A 19,472-nucleotide genomic window follows, 5' to 3' on the forward strand; every position below is an offset into this window, starting at 1 on the left:
ATGGTTTCCTCTGGGGGAAAACAAGCGTTTGCCGGGGAATGGGGAGGGCTGGGGGAACTCCTCTGGGTGCAGGCAGGTCGTGGAGGTGGCTGTTGTGCAGCAGAGCTTAAAACTTCACGGGTTTACGTGCAGGAAAATACACCGTGGTGGAAGGAGAGTTTGTGCCTGTCGTTATTTTGCACCCTCTAATTCCGGTTGCAGAACCCGAAGGGTTTTATCACTGATTTCCAAGCAGGAGTTTGAGTGCTTGGATCCTAATCTTCAGCAAATTCACATTTGAGTGCAGCCCAGCTATTGCAGAAGATAGGGAGCGACCGGTTTAGGGGGAGATCGTGTTTGGAATTGCGGTTGCCTCAGGTCTGCATCCAGCTGGGGTGCTCAGGGACGTGCTGAGACACCTGAACAGGGAAAACCAACCCTGAGGAAGCAGCTGCTGCCCTAAAACCCCCACCACTTGTGTCCAGCAAGGCTGTTTCCAACACAGCCAGTGATGAAATACTTTGGAGGACGCTGTTGTCTTTCCCAAACCCGTGAGATACGGGGCTAGTCCTGTTCCTGCTTTGCTGCTTGACCTGAAAACTGTGCTCTCTGCCCACGGAGGGATGTGGAGCTTTTGGCTCAGGAGCAGGAGGGACCTTTGTGCTCATGACCTTCTGAAGTTTGGGTTTCTTCTGGGTTTTGTAGGCTCATGGAATGGTTTGGGTGGGAAGGGACCTTAAAGCTCATCTCATTCCACCCCCTGCCGTGGGCAGGGACACCTTTCACTGTCCCAGGTTGCTCCAAGCCCCGTCCAACCTGGCCTGGTGCCCCTGCCCCTGGCAGAGAGCTGGAACTATACGGCCTTAGAGGTCCCTCCCAACCCAGCCATTCCATGACTCTATTCCATGATTATTTTCATCCAGAAAGGACAAACCCTGTTATTTTCCAGGGGACAAATCCAGCCCAGTGCTTGGCATTCCCGGGGCTGCAGGAACCGGGCGAGGGCAAAGCTGGGGGAGAGCAGAGGAATTAAACCCTGTAACTTTTAATTTGGTAACCAGAACAGAAGCAAATTAACAGCTGCGGGCGCTGAAGGCTCTGCAGCGAGATGTGTGTCGGGCACTTGATTTCCCAGGCACAGGTATCCAGTCTCTTCCTTCCAAAGTTGCCCGTAATGAGCGTGGGTGGATACAGAAAAGCAAAAAAGCCCTTTTTCTGTGGGCGGGAGTGGAGGCAGCATCCACCCACGGACTCCATTATGATATTCAAATGTCAATATATTTTTAATTGGTTTATACCCCCCCTTCCCCCCCCATCCAGCTGCCTTTGGTAATTAAGGCTCTGTAAATAGATTTTACTGTAATTGGTACGAGAAGGAAAATTGGAGGACATTGTACAGTGCATCGGGTTGGGCTGTTCTTTTTTTTTCTTTTTTTCTCCCCCCTCCCTGTCTTCCCTCTTTTGACTCATGTTACATCTGTGAGCATTGTATCCTCGGGGGGGGGGGGAAGAGGCGGGGGAGCTGTGGCCAGTTTTGCACAAAAAGCTCCGGAGCGAGAGGCCCAGGTGGTTTGCTCATGGCTGGGACACGGGAAAGAGCCAGGAACCAGCCCAGGATACCCCTGATGGTGCTCAGCTCCAGCACCAAACTGGGGAGACCCCCCAGTTTCCACACTGGATTCCACCTGCCTCGAGATGTGGCCAAAGCTCTTGTGATGATTTATAATTCCCAGCCGCTGTCTGTTGTCATGTGGGGACGTTTCTTGCCATAAACTGTGTTTTTTCTCTCTCCCTCTCGCTGCTCTTCCAGCCTGTGCAAAGGACGGACTCTCTACTCGGTGGTGAGAGACGCCAAAATCGTCCTGGACGTCAACAAGACGAGGCAGATAGCACAAGAGATCGTGAAGGTACCGTGTGGGGGGGGCAGCCTGGCACTGGGGGGGGGTCTGAATCCAGCCCAGATCCCGCTGGGATCACCCCGGGCAGTGGGAGAGAAGCAGCCAAGGGTTCTGGGCAGGATGGCCCTGCTTGGCTCTAAAATCTAGGTCTCCTCGACCTCCCTCTCGTGCTCTGTGTGGCACCAAGGCCTCCATGGGGTGCCCGTGACTGGGGCTCATCCTGGTCGCTGCTCCTCTTCCCTCTTGGAAGCACAGGCCTTGGAGCCCAGCTTTGCTCTGGGAACGAGTTGCTGGTTGGATATTCCTGTGCTCTCGTAAAAGAAAGTAATAACCATGGAATTCCAGAATTGTTTGGGTGGGAAGGGACCTTAAATCTCATCTCATTCCACCCCCTGCCATGGGCAGGGAGACACCTTCCACTATCCTGGGTTGCTCCAAGCCCCATCCAATCTGGCCTTGGACACTCCCAGGGATGGGGCAGCCGCTTTCCTGGCCACCTGTTAATAATTCCTGCTGTTAATAACCTGCTGTTGGTCCGAGGTTCCCACGTCTCCATGGCAAAAGCATTCCCAGAGCCCGGGCTCCCTGCGGAGCCAGCGCCGTGGTGCCAGTGGCAGGACACTGGGGTGCCACGAGGCAGAGCACACGTACAGTTCTGAGACCTGGAAAAGCTTCTCCTCCTCTCCCAGAGATGACTCAAAGAGCATCTTTGACACTTCAGGCGTGACACCGGGGAGGATCCTCACGTGGCAGGGTGGAGTGGCTGGGAATTTGGGTCCTGAGCCATCACAGCTCCCCAGAAGGTGTCTGCCACGGCCCCTGTGCCCCAGAGGTGTTGAGCTGTCTGCCAGAGTTGGGCTGTGCTGTGATTCCAAGCCTGTTTATCACCAAACCATACCAAAAGTATTTGGCACATGTCCCACCCTGTGCCCTGCTCAAGGTCAGCCAACACCTCCACCCCAGAGCCCAGATCAGCTGGGGCTGAGCTCACATTTAACATATTTCTATGGGGGGGGGGGAAAAATAAAAATAAGGTTTTCTGGCAGCTCTTCACCCCCCTTAAATATTCAGATCTGTGTTATAAACCAGAGTGTGCAGATCCTGCAGTAGATCCTGCCTGGTGCCATCCCCTGGACGGTGCTTAGGCTGGCTCTGATTGCCTGTTTTGCATTTTATTTACACCCAGATTCAGCCAAGAGCAGATTGTTTCTAAGCTTTTTAATTTCAATTCCTCAGATTCTCCTGAAGTCTCTGGCAGGGGAGCCCAGCCTGAACCTCTTTGTTAAGCCAGCATTGCAAGGGGTGTCTCGGAGCCACGGCCTGAGCTGGGGGTGTCCGAGGCACCAAGAGCCTCTTTCCCTTTCATTTCTACTTCTGATCCATGTTTTCCTCCTTTGAGATCTGGGTTTTTCCCTCTGAGGCATCACATAGTTTGGCCTCATATTTTTTCCCCCAACTCATGCTCAGGGCTCTCACCTCCTGGGTGTTCCCAGAGGGAGATCCTGGCTCCGTTCAGCCCCTTTCTCTGGGTGGGTTCATTGCTTGGTGTGGGTTTTTTGAGGATGAGAGCGTTGCCTCCTGCAGCTGGTGTGTGTTAGGGACAGCTTGGCAACCTCAAACAAGGGGTGTCTTGGAGCCACAGCCTGAACTGGGGTTGTCTGAGGAACCAAGAGCCTCTCTCCATTTCTACTTCTGATCCATATTTTCCTCTTTTGAGATCTGGATTTTTCCCTCTGAGGAAACACCTGAGGCCTCATATTTTTCCCCCCTGACTCGTGCTCAGGGCTCTCACCTCCTGGGTGTTCCCAGAGGGAGATCCTGGCTCAGTTCAGCCCCTTTCTCTGGGCGGGTTCATTGCTTGGTGTGGGTTTTTTGAGGATGAACCTCAAACTCTTTGTGAGGTTGAGAGGCACCACCAGCACTGGGGGATCCTCACCAGGTCGGTGAGATGGAAGCACCACCATGGAGAACATCAGCACCACCAGCACCATGAAGCAAATCAGATGTGGAGCTGGCTGTACCCCTGACAGCATCCCTGTATCCCTGCATTCCTTCTCCTTGGAAGGACGGGATCGGGTGATCCTGTTTCAACCTGCAGGGCACAGGGACTTTGTGTCCAGTCCAGGTCCCTGGAGGAATTAGCAGAGGTCCAAAGGCTCAGCTGGGTGCCGAGGCCGTGCTCTCCCTGTGCTCCAGAGGGAATTTCAGGCAGAGGGAATTTAGGACCAGCACAGTAACAGTTGTTTTGTTGCAGAAATAATTGTGAGAGGATTTCTGAGGCCTGTCACTGGAGAATGACTGCTTGTTTTGGAGACACAGATCAACCCTCTGAGTGGGTGGTCACACATTCAATCCTGTCTCTTCTGCAAAGACTGAGGGAATTTAAGGCAGGGGAGGTCCGTGACAGCCCTGGCACTGTGCTGTGACCCAACCACTGCTGAAGGTTCCCAGCCTTCCCACCTCTCCACACCGACTTCCAGCAGATGTTAAGGATGTTTTGGTGGCCTTGGTGTGGAGAAGCAAAGGAAAAGCCCAACACCTCAGTTTGGGTGGGCTTGGGCCTGCATTGCCCAGAGGAGCTGGAGGCTTTGGCTCTGCTACCCCATCACAGCAGTTGTTTGACTTTATCCTTTGGATCCCGGTGTGTGATGGAAGAGCTGTTAAGCTGATTGGATTAGTGCGTGCAGGGGCTCTCCTTATCCCGGGGTTCTCCAGAGGCGAGAGTGGATTTATCCGGGGATGGATGCCGGCAGAGGGAGCTGCCTTTTCACACACGCCCGGCAGCCGAGCAAAGGAAGGCGTTCCTGGCCTGGAGGGTTTTCTCCGGGATCATCCCAGGGGTGAGGGTGGCAGGGCTGGAATCTGCGGTGGGATCTCCGTGGAGCGAGGTGAGGGATTTGGGTTTGGCTCAAGGCCTGGGCTGTGGCTGGTGGCCACGTGGAGATGAGTTCCCACCCGGCTGGGTGAGCGTGGGAGCAAAGTCCCTGCTGCTGCTCCGTGCTCCCAGCACCCTGTCCCACGGGAGCATCCCCATGGAACTGGGATCCACCCTGTCCCACGGGTGCTCCTTGCAGGAGAGACGCTGGAATGCTGTCCCTCGCTCAGCCCTGGCACTTTGTGAAGGTGACGGTGACATTTGAAAGCAGGTTTTTAAATCTCATCATTATTTCATGTGCTGGGAACTGGGGACCCCTAATTAATCCCAGTGCCTGGAATGGTCCTGACATCCAGCTGCAGCTGGAGCAGCTCAGAGCCAGCCACAGCCTCCCTTGGCAGAGGCTCTTCAGGATTTGACTGCTACGGGGTGTAGAGAAGCCCCTGTAACTTGACGGGTCGGGGTGTTTTCAGTTTGCCTTCCCAGTTTTTCCAGGTGGTGGAATTTGGATCGCGTCCTCCGGCCCCGCATCGGCCACCAGCTGAAAAAACGTGCTCTTCCTCCCCACCCTGCGCGGTTAATGGTGATAGATGAAAAGATCAGGCCTAGGATGGATGGATCCCCGTGGAAATCCAGCTAATAAATCCCCCTTGCCCGTGACAGGCAACCCATCACTTGCTCTTAAGCAACAGTTTGCCGGCCTGTTGGGCATCGATCCTCCCACAGCCTCCTCTGCGTCAAGTTTTCCCCTTAGTCTGCTCTGGAGAACGAAAAGTGGGCCAGCAACAGAATCCCCGAGGGAGCCGGGATGAGTGTCTTTCATCCCCCTCCCCGTTCCCAGCGCCGGTTGCCCCGCGGAGCCGAACATCCGCCGCGCGGAGCTGCCGGCGGTCGCCTTGATTTGCCGGCGCCGAGCGAGGAGCGCTCGGATTTTCCCACCCGTGGCCTTTTTTTTTTTTTTTTTTTTTTTTTTGGCATCATTAGCGACAATTTTAATTAACCGCCGACTCGTTTTTTTCCTGGGGGAAGGGGAATTAAGGCGAGGGCTCCTGCGAGGAGCTCGTTTCCGGGCCGGTGGGGCCGGCGTGCGCGTCGGAAGCGCCGACGGCTCAGCCGGGGCCTCGCGTTGACTTATTACCCTCCTCTCCCTCCTCCCCGAAAGAGAACGGGGGCGAAAACATCATCATCATCATCCATTTCCCAGCGGAGGGTTTTCAGGGAAGTGGCTGCTGGTGTGCGGCTCGCCGCTAATTTCTCTCGCGTAATCAATTAATCAGGAAGATGAGTCGCAGCCGAGACGCCCACGCCCGTCCCCTGCCAGGGATCCCTCCACACACCTGCCCTTCCTGCAGGGCTGTTTTTTGGGATGTGTGGCTTGGATGTGCCGTGGCAGCCCCGGCTCTCCCTCGGGGGTCCCCCCGCTCGGGTGTGTTACCCTCTGGGTCTGTGCCGCTGTTTTAATTTTGGGGGGTTTTTCTCTCTCTCTTTCCCTCCTAGGGAATGGGTTACCTGCACGCCAAGGGGATCCTCCACAAGGACCTCAAGTCCAAGAATGTTTTCTACGACAATGGGAAGGTGGTGATCACCGACTTCGGCCTCTTCAGCATCTCGGGTGTTCTCCAGGCGGGCAGGTAGGACCTGGCGTGGGGGAGACACCGGAGCTCCTCCCTGTGCCCTGCCGAGCTGGGCACGTTGGGAAAGAGCTCAAAAAGCCCTTCTGTGCCTTTCTGTGTCTGCAGCCTTGGCAGGCAGGAGTTCAAGGTGCCTTTGAGTGCCCTGGGGCTGTTGGAAGCCCGTTGGTTTTGGTCAGTAGGAAGGAACACGATGCCGTGTGTGAGTCTCTGTGTCTCTTGGCCCCAACCTCTTCCCGTGGGATGCATCATTTCCATGGCCAAACCACCCTGCAGCCGTCCTGGGGATGCTCCTCAGGCTGTGTTTCTCTCTGGCAGGTTCATCCCTTGGCCTTTCCCTAACATATCACTAAAAATCCCTGGAATCTGCCTCATCTCCTGCCTGGGTGAAGTGGTTCCATCCCTGTGCTGTCCCTTCACTGCTCTGGTGACATTTTGGGTGTCACAAACATCTGGCCATGGTGTCTGTGCCCAGCACAGAGCAGGACACAGAGAAAAGCAGAGCCAAGCCTGGGACATTTCCAGCACTGTGACATTTTTGGGGTCTCTGGGGGTTTAAATCCAAACCAGTTGGTAAATGTTCCTTATGAAACTTCCTTTTCCCGGCGCTCTGGGGGGTTTTCCAGCTGTAGGCAGGGCAGGGCAAAAGAGTTTCAGCAGCTGGGGAAAGGAAGAAAAGCAAAGCTGGGAGGGGGGAAAGGAAACAGAAGTGGGGGGGAAAGAAAATGGAAAATAAGAGCATTGCTGACTTTTCCCACCTTTTTCACCAAACCCTTCGTGTCAGAAGCAGCACAGGAAGGTTTCCTCTGTGGAAATGATATATTTTTCCCTAGTTCCCACATGATGAGGTCCAAGAATTAGAGGAGAAGGTGGTGGCTGCTTCTCTCCATCCCCTGCTGCTCGTGGTGGATGGGCAGCCAGGCTTCCCCTTCTGCCTGCACAAATATCATCTGCTTTGGCACAGGCTCAGCCAAAAGCTTTGGGAATCCGAGAAATCCCATCCAGAGTGGGTTTTGCCTCTGGTTTAGCAGCTGGGCAGGGGGTTTGGGGCTCAGGTCCTGCCAGGGTGGAGGCACAGCTCGTTCCGGCAGCGGGAAGAGGATTTGGGCAGAAATGTCCCGAGTTTGGCCAGGAATCTTTGCTGTGAAGGTCAGAGATGCTCTGGAGAGGAAAATGAGGGATGAGATGCTGGGGGAATGGGGTAGAGGATGAGGTGGGCAATGCGTGGCCATCCGTGCTCAAGACCGGGGTGTCACCTGGGGGGTAAAGTCCAGGGGATAAAATCCAGGGGATAAAGTCCAGGGGATAAAGTCCAGGGGATGAAGTCCAGGGCAGGGAGGATGGCCAGAAAAGCAAGGCTGGACAGAAAATGAGCAGTGTTTGGAGAGAAAAATTGAGAGAATGAGAAAATCTCTGCCCTGAGGGGCTTCCAGCATGACTGTGGGTGGAACATGCTTTCTGCTGAGGGAGAGCTGAGAGAAGGCTCTTCAAACACCACGGAGTTTGAAGCAGCAGATGTCTGCAGGTCAGCTTTGCAGGGTGGGTTTTCTGCTGGTTCTGGTTCCTCCAGAAGAAGAAAAGTGGTGAAGCCCAATTTTGGGTCCTTGGAGGCTTGGACAAACACGTGTGGGGAAGGCAGGAAATTCTGCAGGTCAGGCTAAGGGTGGTGACATTTCAGCTCTGAATGAACTCCAGACCAGCCTGGTTTAAAGGGTTTAAAATACTTTCTGCAGAGACCTGGTGATTTGGTGGCTTCTGCTGGTGAAATCAGATTTATTTCTCCATTATTTAAATGCTATTGGGCTCGGGAGGGCTGATCTCTAATTAGGAGGAGTGTGAGGAGCTCTTGCTTTGCCTTGGGGGTGACTTGGCCTTGGGGGTGACTTGTCCTGGGTGGGGACTTGTCCTGGGTGGGTTTAGAAGCAGCTCAGCAGGTCGGGCTCCCTCCTGCCCGTGGCAGTGGCCATGTGGGTTGGGCAGTCAGGGCAACTTTTGTTATAAAACCTGAAATTCCTGCCATTAAAACACTCTTGGGATGACATTAAAGCTCAGCCCCCGTTGCTGGAAGCTCGTAACCCACAGCTGAGCGCTCAGAGCTCTGGAAGGGACGATGGGTGGATCCAAACCCCGTCCCTGGAGCATCCCAAGGCTGAGCCTGAACGCCCCTCGCGGGATATCACAGCCCCGAGCTGCTGAAATGAGCACAAATGAAAGCTCCGGGAGCAAAGCCGGCCTCGCTGAGGGGTGGTGGAGCAGATCTAAGTGCTGCCCACTCCATCCCGCTTCCCGCTGCCCGCCCGGGGCGGGGATGGCACACACCGGCGAGGACGGGGGAGCTCCTCCGCATCCTCCCTCATTGCCCAGGTGCTTAATGCTGGCTTGTAATTAAGAGCTGTGCGGGCTGGAGGGTGGCGGGGGGAGGGTTGGGGAGGAGCTGAAAGCCTCCCCTCTGTGCCAAAGTGCTCTTTTCCCGGCGGCTCCCGGGGCCGGAGGGGCCGCGTCTCCCGGAGCCGCTGATTGCGGCCGCGGCTCCGTCACAGCGGGGGGGAGAGGAGCCCTCCAGACCCCAGAGGGGGCGAGGAGGCCTAATCAGTGATTCCCTGGGCCATCAGTGGCCTTCCCTAAGGAGGGGGTTCCTCCTCTGGTGGCTGCCAGATTTCCAGGGGATGCCTCGGGATGGGGATGGCCTTGGAGACGGGAGGATCCGGCCGTGTGGGAGAAGTTGTGGTGGGAGCTTGTCCTGCTCTGAGGGTGGATGGAGGTGCCTGTGCCTGGGTGGGGACCCCCGGGCTCTGGGATTTTGGCCCCAGGCTGACGTTCAGGAGGACAGATGTCCCCCCAGCCATCCTTATCCCTGGGCATCCCTGGTTTTAGGAGGGCTCCAAAGCACAAACGGGGAGAAATTCCTGACAGAGGCTCCTCCTTCTCCATCCCAACATGACGTGGGACAGTTTTTGTTGCCTCTTGCTGCTGAGTTTGGGCTCAGACACACGGTCAAGCTGCTTAATGTGTCACCCCCAGCAGCAATTCCTGCCTTTTTTCCCTGCCCAGGGGCCGTTTTCAAGCCAGTGGTGCATCCTGGAGGATGTAAAGGATGAAGGAGCAACCAACATCATCCTCAGCTGTTGGCCAAAGTGTTTATACCGAGCAGGGAGAGCTCGAGGAGGTGGAGGAAGGACAGCTGAGGTTAAATGAGGGGCTGTTAATAAAGCCAGGCTGCTCCTGTGGGCGATGGCATTGGAGGCTTGGACATGAGGATGGGCTGGAGGGGCTGTTTGGGGGCCAAACACCTGAGAACACCCATTTCCAGGTGATTAATTCAGGGTGGGTTTGCTTGTGGTCCCCAGTCAAGGAGAGGTTCAAATTTGGAGTGAGACTCTCCCTAAATCTCCAAATCCTCCTGTTGTGGTTAATGCATCAGGGTGGCTCCAGGCAACAGGATCTGGAGCATCCTGGGCGTGCCAGCCTGGCATCGTCTCCCCCCTGCATCCTCCTGGGGTGGTACCAACAAGGAAGTGTTGGGATGTGGGATGGGGACATGGAGAACTGGGGACACAGGTCCTGTTCTGAAATCAGAAAACCCTCCTGTTGTGGCAATGGACAAGGGTGGCTTTGGGCAGCAGGGTCTGGAGCATCCCAGTTTGGGATGGGTTTGTTTAGTGATCCCCAGTCCAACACCCTCCAGGGCCAGCTCAGTGTCAGTGCCGGGGGAATTCCCCCCAGCAGTGCTTTGCCCCCGGGGCTTTGAGGGTGTTTTGGTGCAACAACCACACCAAGAGCCCTGTCAGACCCTAAATCCCCCTCAACTCCCCCTCCCCACCATCCTGTGCCCAGATTTTGCCCTGCAGCCTGGCAGGGATCAATGCACACCCGTCACGCCGACGTTCCCCAGAGCGAGGTTAAAACCCGACTTTGCGAGGATGACAAAGAGCAAACCAGGCTCAAACGCTGTGGGCAGAGGGTGGCAGGGCTGGGGGGGCTGCCTGGCAGCGGTGACGTGCCCCCCGTGGTACCCCTGGCTCCGTGTTCCGGCAGGAGGGAGAACAAGCTGCGCATCCAGAACGGCTGGTTGTGCCACCTCGCCCCCGAGATCATCCGCCAGCTCTCCCCGGACACCGAGGAGGACAAGCTGCCCTTCTCCAAGCACTCGGATGTCTTTGCACTGGGGTGAGTCCTGTGGCACGGGGGTCCAAAGGGCTGCAGAGAACTGGGGGGGACGGGGACACTGTCTGCTTGTCCCAGAGCCGAGGGGATGCTGCCTGTGGGAACCCCCCGGGCTGGGCTGGGAGCACCTTCCTGCTTTGAGATGTTTGGAGAGAAACCCTCCCTACACCATCAGAGCCTCCTGGTTTGGCTGGGGACCAGGGTGGCTTTGGGCAATGGGATGCAGAGTATCCTGGCAGTGCCAGCCTGGCATCATCTGTCCCCTGGATCCTGCTGGGGCAGGTACCAGCCAAAAGGTGCTTGGATGTTGGATGTGGATGCAGGGGGTGGAAGACACAGGTCTGGGAGCTCCTAGACATGCTGATTCTCCCTAAATCACCAAATAACCCTGTTTTGGTAATGGAGCAGGGTGGCTTCAGGCCACGGGATCTGGAGGATCCAGAGGATGCCAGCCTGGCATCCTCCTCCTCCTGGGGAGGGTACCAACAAGAGGGTGCCTGGATGTTGGCTGGGATGCAGAAGGAAGGGGGTGCAGGGGTTGGGGACACAGGTCTGGGAGCCACTGGATGCCCTGATTCTCCCTAAATCACCAAATCCTCCTGTTTTGGCTATGGATGGCTTTGGACAATGGGATCCAGAGTATCCTGGGAGTGCCAGCCTGGCATCATCTGTCCCCTGCATCCTCCTGGGGCAGGTACCAACAAGAAGGTGCTTGGATGTCAGCTGAGGATGCAGAACTCTGGGAATCCCTGGACACCCCAATCCTTCCTAAATCACCAAACCTTCCTGTTCTGACTCTGGACCAAGGTGGCTCTGGGCAACGGGATCCAGAGCAAAAAGATGCTTGGACAATGGATGGGGATGCAGGGGGTGGAGGCCACAGGTCTGGGAGTTCCTAGACACCCTGATTCTCCCTAAATCCCCAAATAATCCTGTTTTGGTAATGGAGCAGGGTGGCTCCTGGCAACAGGATTTGGAGCATCCTGGGAGTGCCAACCTGACATCATCTCTCCCCTTCATCCTCCTGGGGCAGGTACCAGCCAAAAGGTGCTTGGATGTCAGCTGAGGATGCAGAGGATTGGGGTTGCAGGGCTGGGAGCCCCTGGACATCCCAATCCTCCCTAAATCCCCAAATCCTCCTGTTTTAGCTATGGATGGCTCTGGGCAACAGGATCCAGAGAATCCTGGGGATGCCAGCCTGGCATCACCCTCCTCCTGGGGGGGTACCAAGAATAGCTTGGATGTTCTCTGGGGATGCAGGGGTGAGGGACACAGGTCTGGGAATCCCTGGACACCCCAATCCTCCCTAAATCACCAAATCCTCTTGTTTTGGCTGTGGATCAGGGTAGCTCTGGACAACAGGATCCTGGGAATGCCAGCCTGGCATCATCTGTGCCCTGCATCCTCCTGGGGGCAGGTACCAACCAAAAGGTGCTTGGGTGTCAGCTGAGGATGCAGAGGATGGGGGATGCAGGGCTGGGAATCCCTGGACACCCCAATAGTCCCTAAATGCCAAATCCTCCTTCTTTGCCTGTGGATTAGGGTGGCTCTGGACAACAGGATCCGAAGTATCCTGGGGCTGCCAGCCTGGCATCATCTCTCCCCTGCATCCTCCTGGGGGCACAGAAGGTGCTTGGATATGGGATGGGGATGCCACAGCTGGAGAACACGAGCCTGGGAGCTCCTGGACTCCCAGATTTTCCCCCTCACCCGGCTGCAGGGAGGGGATGGTGGTGCCTGTGCTGCCCAAAGGCCAAGAAAAGGAGAATTCCTGAGTCTCCCTCAGCGCCTCCTGCCCTTTGCCTGCCCACAAACCTCCCTCGGGGCAGGAGCCCAATCCCACCCCGACAAACCCACGGATTTTCCCCGGGGGATTCATTTTCTCATGGCTACCTTAAAGGCTGGGGGGATTAGGGTGCGTGGGCCCGTTAGAGGAGGTGATATTTCCATCAAACCCAGAGTAATTACAGCCCAAAGGACCTGCTTGGGTTTTTTTTTTACCCTCCCCGAGGCACAACTTCGGCACGAAAATAAAGAAGGAATTAAGGGGTCCTACGGAACTGAGTGAGAGTGGGTTGCTGAGCCTTGATTTACCCTTTTCCTCCTCGAGTGTGAGCTCTGCCCGTGCGTAAAGCACCAGTTTCCTTAAAAGATTAAAAGATTTTCCCACGTTTTCCCTCTTTCTTGTTTCTGCTGCCCTCGGTTAAGCCCTGGAGGCTCACGGATGATCCGGAGGGTTATTTGCTTCCCACGAGGGATTTGTGGGATCAGCGAAGCAAGAGGAAAAGAGCTTTTAAAGAAGGCAGAGATGTTAAAGTAAAGCGTGTGAGGGTGGTGCAGAGCAGGGGGCTGAGGCTGGTGGTGTGTCCTCACCGAAACCCGAGAGATCTCATCGATAATTAACATTTTGACGTGTGGTCTCCTTGTGCAAAGAGACACAGAGCAGCATCCCCCTCCCCGGGGCGCCTCGGGAAACGCAGCCCAAATATTTTGAAGGCATCCAGAAGCGGGAAGGTGAAAAATTAATCCCCAAAGTCCCAGCTAGGAACTCGAATGAAGGGGTTGGATGTGCTAAATCCGACTGTTTAGGAATCCCTGAGCCTGCCCACAGGATCCACCCCTCCCCAGCCCCCACCTCCTCTGCACCCACAGCACCAACGTTACTGCCACGTTATTCCAATTTTTTTGGAGATTTACAGCCAAACTGGGCGTATTTTTCCAAAATCAGAAGAGCTGATTTCCAAAATCAGGGAATGATCTTACGTTTATCAGACCCCTTCTGCCAGGTTTTTCCACCCTGATGTCGTTTTAACCCTGTTTCTTGCTGCTTTAACCTGGTCGTGACGGCATCCCTGGGAGGGAAAAGCAGGTCCATGGAATTTGCCTTGGACAAGAGGGGCGGCACCGCGGGAGTCGGGGCTCGTCCAGCCTCTGGATGCCAGAAAACGAGGATGCAAAAAACTCCCGGGCGGAAGCGGGGGCGGAGGGCCGTGGGGGCGGCTGCCAGCTCAGCCAGAGACACCGTTGGTTTGGGATATTCCCTTGGATCCGGGATTCCTGGCGGAAGGGAGGGCTCGGTGCAGTGGCAGATGGCCGGGGGTTCGCCTGTGCCATCGCCCGGTGAGGGCACCTGGGACGGTTCTTGCCACAGCTTGGATGGGTTTTTGTAGCTTGGAAGAAGAAAAAGGGGAAAACGGGAGTGCAAGGGGATAGTTGGGCTCGTCCTTCCCCGGAGGGGGTGTCGGGAACACCAGCCCAGCAGCGGGATCCCCCACGGGCAGAGGGGCAAAGTGTCACTGCGGCAGGGTGGGAGATTCCCACTGGATGGAACAGGATGGCTGGAGGCTCTGCCTGGACCTCCAGCAGCCCCTGTCCTCCTTCCCATAGGTTGGGATCATCCCTGGTGTGGATCAGGGCTTGCTCTGGGTCAACCCCTCCGTTTTCCATCCGGAAAATAGGAGAGGTGTCACCTCCGTAACGAGGGCTGAGCCCCTCCGGGGTCATGAAGCGTCTCCTGGATGTCGGGGATTTTGGAGCGGGGAGAGATGGTGGGGGTGGGTGCAACGGGCAGACATCCCCACACCCCGAAACGCCTCCCAGCTCCTCCATCTCCCTCTGATTCCCGTGGTCTCCCCCCAGCACCATCTGGTACGAGCTGCACGCGCGGGAATGGCCCTTCAAGACGCAGCCGGCGGAGGCGATCATCTGGCAGGTGGGAAGAGGGATGAAGCCCAACCTCAGCCAGATCGGGATGGGCAAGGAGATCTCGGTAGGTGGGGGGGGGGAGGCGCTGCAGCTCCGTGGGGGGGGTGTGGGGAGGGACCGGTGCGTGTCCTGGCCGCTGGGTCCCGGGAACCCCCACATGGATGTGGTGATGGAGAAGGGGCCTCGTGGGATGGGCACATTCCCCTCCATCCCAAATCTTCCCAAGGATGTGGTGATGGAGATGGGTTCTTGTGAGATGGGCACATCCCCTCCATCCCAGCCCTTCACAAAGATGTGGTGATGGAGACAGATCCTCATGGGATGGGCACATTCCCCTCCATCCCAAATCTTCCCAAGGATGTGGTGATGGAGATGGATTCTTGTGGGATGGGCACATCCCCTCCATCCCAGCCCTTCACAAGATGGAAATGGTGTCCCCATGGGATGGACACATTCCCTCCATCCCAGCCCTTCACAAGATGGAAATGGTGTCCCCATGGGATGGACACATTCCCTCCATCCCAGCCCTTCACAAGATGGAAATGGTGTCCCCATGGGATGGACACATTCCCTCCATCCCAGCCCTTCACAAGATGGAAATGGTGTCCCCATGGGATGGACACATCCCCTCCATCCCAGCCCTTCACAAAGATGTGGTGATGGAGACAGATCCTCAAGGGATGGGCACATCCCCTCCATCCCAAATCTTCCCAAGGATGTGGTGATGGAGATGGATTCTTGTGGGATGGGCACATCCCCTCCATCCCAAATCTTCACAAGGATGTGGTGATGGAGACAGATCCTCATGGGATGGGCACATCCCCTCCATCCCAGCCCTTCACAAGGATGTGGTGATGGAGACAGGGCCTCATGGGATGGGCACATTCCCCTCCATCCCAAATCTTCACAAGGATGTGGTGATGGAGACAGGGCCTCATGGGATGGGCACATTCCCCTCCATCCCAAATCTTCACAAGGATGTGGTGATGGAGACGGGTCCTTGTGGGATGGACAAATCCCAGCCCTTCCCAAAGATGTGGTGATGGAGTTGGTCCTCATGGGATGGGCACATCCCCTCTATCCCATCCCTTCACAAGATGGAAATGGTGTCCCCATGGGATGGGCACATCCCCTCCATCCCAAATCTTCACAAGGATGTGGTGATGGAGATGGGTCCTCATGGGATGGGCACATTCTCCCTGTCCCAGCCCTTCCCAAGGATGTGATGATGGAGATGGATTCTTGTGGGATGGGCACACCCCCTCCATCCCAGCCCTTCCCGAGGACGTGGTGACGGAGGTGGGGTCCCTGTGGTGTGGATGTTGGGCACAGGGATCATGGTGGGCGAGGGACTGGCTGGGTTTGCTCACCCCCCACCCCGTGTGGCCGCAGGACATCCTCCTCTTCTGCTGGGCCTACGAGCAGGAGGAGAGACCCACCTTCACCAAGCTCATGGACATGCTGGAGAAACTGCCAAAGCGCAACCGCCGCCTCTCCCACCCCGGGCACTTCTGGAAGTCGGCAGAGTAAGTCCCTGCCCCTGCCCAGCCTTCCCTATTCCCAGATTTTACTGTTGGAGGGGATGTCCTGCCCCTGCCCAGCCTTCCCTATTCCCAGATTTTACTGTTGGGGGGATGCCCTGCCCCTGCCCAGCCTTCCCTATTCCCAGATTTTACTGTTGGGGGGATGCCCTGCCCGGGGGTCCCTCCTCAGACCTGCAGCTTCCAGGTCTCTTCTTCTCCCATGGCCAAATCCTGCTCTGTTCCACCACTCCGGCTTAGTCACATCCCTCCGCTTCAGGGAACGCCATAAATGACTCCCCAGCCAGGGATTCGGGATCTGCCCTGTTGGAAACAGCAGGAAAAAGGCAGAACAATCACTTAGAAACTCATTTTCTTCCCTTGAATTTGTCATATTGTGACAAACAGAACCAAAAGTCTCACCCACGCAGGGCTTGCATTCACGGGGGGGGGGGGGGGGGTGTTTTTTCTTTCTCCCGGACTGTGGAGGCTGGAAATGGGGATGGAGGGAGGGAGAAGGATGTGAGCTGAGGGAGAGGATGCTCCAAGCATCCCTCTTGCTTCTCCCTGAAGGTTGGAGATGCTCATTTCTCCTGCTACATCTGATAAGAACCTTCCTGGCTGCCTTATCTGTGTGGCGAAGGCGGCCCCAAGGTTACGGGCACACTGGAGTGTCCCCTGTGCCACCTCCTGTCCCCACACGGGGCTGAGCAGCACAAAGCCCTCGGTCAGATGGCCCCTAGATCACCTTGAACATAAGTCATTAATCAGGGGGGGAGTTAATTAGCAATCCATGCTGGGAGCAGGCACCGGGGTGGCTCCGGCAGCCGGGCAAGGGAAGCTGAGGGTTGATGGCCCCCAAAGCAGCAGGTTGTGGAATTGCTCCGTTGGGTTGGGGAAGGTTTTTGCCATCACCTGCCATGGGCTGTGGCTGCCCTGCAGCTCCCTCTTAATTACCAGCCCCCTCTTAATGACCAGCCCCCTGTTTTGCTAAGCACAAGTGGAGGGAGGATGTCTCAGCTCAGCGCTCGTTTTCCATCCGAGCTGATTCCTTCCACAGGGACTCAGCTCTGGCTCTCGATCCTGGTCTTGGCTTCCCTGGGGGGTCCCTGCTCACCCGAGCTGGGTGTGGTACCCAGGGCTCTGCCACCCCTGCACCAAGGGAATGGGGGACACAACCCCCTCGGGGGTCCTGGACGCACAGGGATGGGGGTGAGATGTGTGGAACCCAGCAAACCCCCTGGAGATGATGCACCAGGAGAGCCCAACCCGGGCTGGCACAGGGCAGAAGTTCACAGAATCCCAGGATCAATGAGGCTGGAAAAGCCCTCTGAGATTATCCAGTCCAACCTGTGACCCAACCCCGCCGTGTCACCCAGCCCATGGCACTGATGCCACGTCCAGAGTGTCCCTAAACACCCCCAGGATGGTGGCTCCACCCCCTCCTGGGCAGCCCCTTCCAGTGTCCGATCACTCTCTCTGGGAAGAACTTCCCGATGCCCAACCTGACCCTCCCCTGGTGCAGCTTCAGGCTGTGCCCCTTTTTGGGAGGGGGCAGCTCCACCCGAACCTGGCTGAGGAGTTTTTTTTTGCCGTGAGCCGCCCCACAAAGCCCGCGGTGCCAAAGCCAGCCCCGAGTGCTGACTCGGCTCGTTGTGTCCCTCGCAGGCTGTGACGGGAGGAGCCGAGGGACGGTGCCTTCCTCCCCCAGCACTTCTCCTCTTCCTCTCCGCTTCCCACCCCGTGCTGCGGAGGAGCAGCGGGCGCCGGGGGCCGACGGCGGGACGGGAATGAGACGGGAGTGAGACGGGAATGAGACGGGAGTGAGACGGGAATGAGACTCTTCCCCCGCACGTTTCGCCCCGGGAAGCCTCTGGAGGGCCGGAGGAGCCGGAGCGGCGGCCGAGCCCGGGAATGCCCGGTGTGGTGGGATGGGCTCTCCGCGCACACGGGGTCGGCCCCGGGGTCGGTTCCCCACCGAGCAGGGGTGACCCCCACGAGGCAAACGACTTCAATTTTGGGCTCCTCTGACCCCACCCAGCGCTCACGACGCTCGGCTGGGGGAGGGCTTGTGTTCTCGGTTCTCCGTGGGTTTATTTAATTTCCCTTATTTATTGCCTTTATTTTTTTATTTTTTTTTTAACGAAAAAAAGGGGGAATGTTGCTGATTCCCGAGCTCAGCACCGGAGCCTGCCGGGGCCGGGGAGTGCCGCTGCTTTTAGCTGCACCCCCCGCGGGGAAATGCATCTGGAGGAGCCCCGCTCCCCCCACGGCCCCTCGTGGGCGGCCGTGACCTTTCACAAGTGGCTTCTCTACCTCCCAGCCGCGTCCACTTACGATTCCCCCCGCGGGTCTCCCTCCCAGCGGGACACATCCCCGCATTCCCGCTCAGTTATCGGCGTGTGGCTCATCAGCCGGCCCTGACCTCTCGCCCTCCCCGCCCCTGCTCTGCTCTTGCCTTCTCCTCCCTCCCCAAATTCCGGGTTTGGGGGCGCTGAGGGGGCTGAGCAGAGCCGGGCTCGGGCTCATTCCCCTCTCCCGTGGCCTTCCCTTCGCTGCTGGAGCTGGGAATGCCAACAGGCTCTGGTTGTACAGAGCCTCTCCCCTCCCAGCCCCGCACGTGGGACGATCCCGGCTGAACGACCCATTTCCCCTGCACGTTCATCTTCCAGCTGCCAAATCCCAGCCCTTCCCGAAGAAACGCTCCTGGGGCAGCAGCTCGGGGCCGGTGTTGCCATCGGAACGCCGTGTGCTGGCATTTCCCTCTCCCACCAGCTCAGGTGGCCCCTCCAGCCCGTCAGCTGAGCTGCCGAGCGACAGATGATGGCAAATTGCATTTCCAGGCCCTCATTGAGCATAATTGCTTGACAGGAACCATCCTGGATAATTCAGTTGGAGCCTCAGTTTGGCTTTAATTTGGAGACACGACGAGGCTGCGCAAACTAACCAGCCTTGGTTTGTTTGCTGCTCTCCTCCAGCTCTTCCTTGCTGGTGTCTGAACCACTTCAGCATAAGTAAAAGGAGATTAGAAACCTAATTGGAGCCGGGATGAGACGGCACTTTAATCGTGGGGGCGTGCACGAAGGTGCTTTGATGGCTTAAAATTCCCACACGTGCTGATGTGTGAACTCTGAGGTGGGCAGGAGCGGGGTGGGGGTGAATCCAGCCCCAGATGGGGCACAGGGTGGGGCTGGAGGAGTCTCCTGCTGATGCTTTTGGGACATGTGCAGTCACACTGGAGCTGGGATGAGGCAGGATCGCCTCCTTCTGCCTTTGGTGCTGAGGCCAAGTGGGCTGAGCAAGGGAGGGCAGGATGAGCCCCTGGTTTGGGCTGATTGCCCCCTGCCCCAGCAGCACAGGCGGTTTGGGGTCCCTGAGTGAGGAGCATCCCCTCATGCCATGGATGCAGGAAGATGCTCCGTGGCTGTTCACCCTCTGCCTCCTCCACATCCCGCTTTTTCCCTTGCTAACACCCCCCCCATCCTCATCCCCGCCCCAGAGCAGAGCACCAAGGTCCTCTGTCCCCCATCCTGCCCATCCCAGGCCCTCCTGCTGCCTCCCCCGTGCCCGTGCTCGTGCCATAAACGTTGCACTAAAGCCTCAGAGTCTCTCTGAGGTTTCACCAATGCCTTCACCCGGGGTGCTCCTGAGCTCTGGGGCAGGGAGAACACCCCCCTTGCCGCAGGTTTTGGCTGCCAGG

The 19,472-nt window shown here is 57.1% G+C and overlaps 1 protein-coding gene across 4 annotated transcripts in view; it reads left to right on the forward strand.

The window, feature by feature from the left end:
* Nucleotides 1-18,809, forward strand: part of KSR2 (kinase suppressor of ras 2) — a 77,940-nt gene extending 59,131 nt beyond the window's left edge. For 2 of the 4 annotated variants that reach the window (XM_064674613.1, XM_064674615.1), the window contains 6 exons: nucleotides 1,790-1,886; nucleotides 6,250-6,383; nucleotides 10,419-10,550; nucleotides 14,187-14,316; nucleotides 15,645-15,778; nucleotides 17,441-18,809. In XM_064674613.1, the coding sequence (XP_064530683.1) occupies nucleotides 1,790-1,886; nucleotides 6,250-6,383; nucleotides 10,419-10,550; nucleotides 14,187-14,316; nucleotides 15,645-15,778; nucleotides 17,441-17,447 (634 nt within the window). In that variant the 3' untranslated portion in view covers nucleotides 17,448-18,809. Of the gene's footprint in view, nucleotides 1-1,789; nucleotides 1,887-6,249; nucleotides 6,384-10,418; nucleotides 10,551-14,186; nucleotides 14,317-15,644; nucleotides 15,783-17,440 lie in introns of those variants that run through there. The other 2 variants (XM_064674614.1, XM_064674616.1) reach the window with 1 other exon arrangement.
* Nucleotides 18,810-19,472: the final 663 nt, after the last annotated feature.

This window comes from Pseudopipra pipra, chromosome 18, assembly GCF_036250125.1.
Source record: "Pseudopipra pipra isolate bDixPip1 chromosome 18, bDixPip1.hap1, whole genome shotgun sequence".
NCBI classification, from domain to species: Eukaryota; Metazoa; Chordata; class Aves; order Passeriformes; family Pipridae; genus Pseudopipra; species Pseudopipra pipra.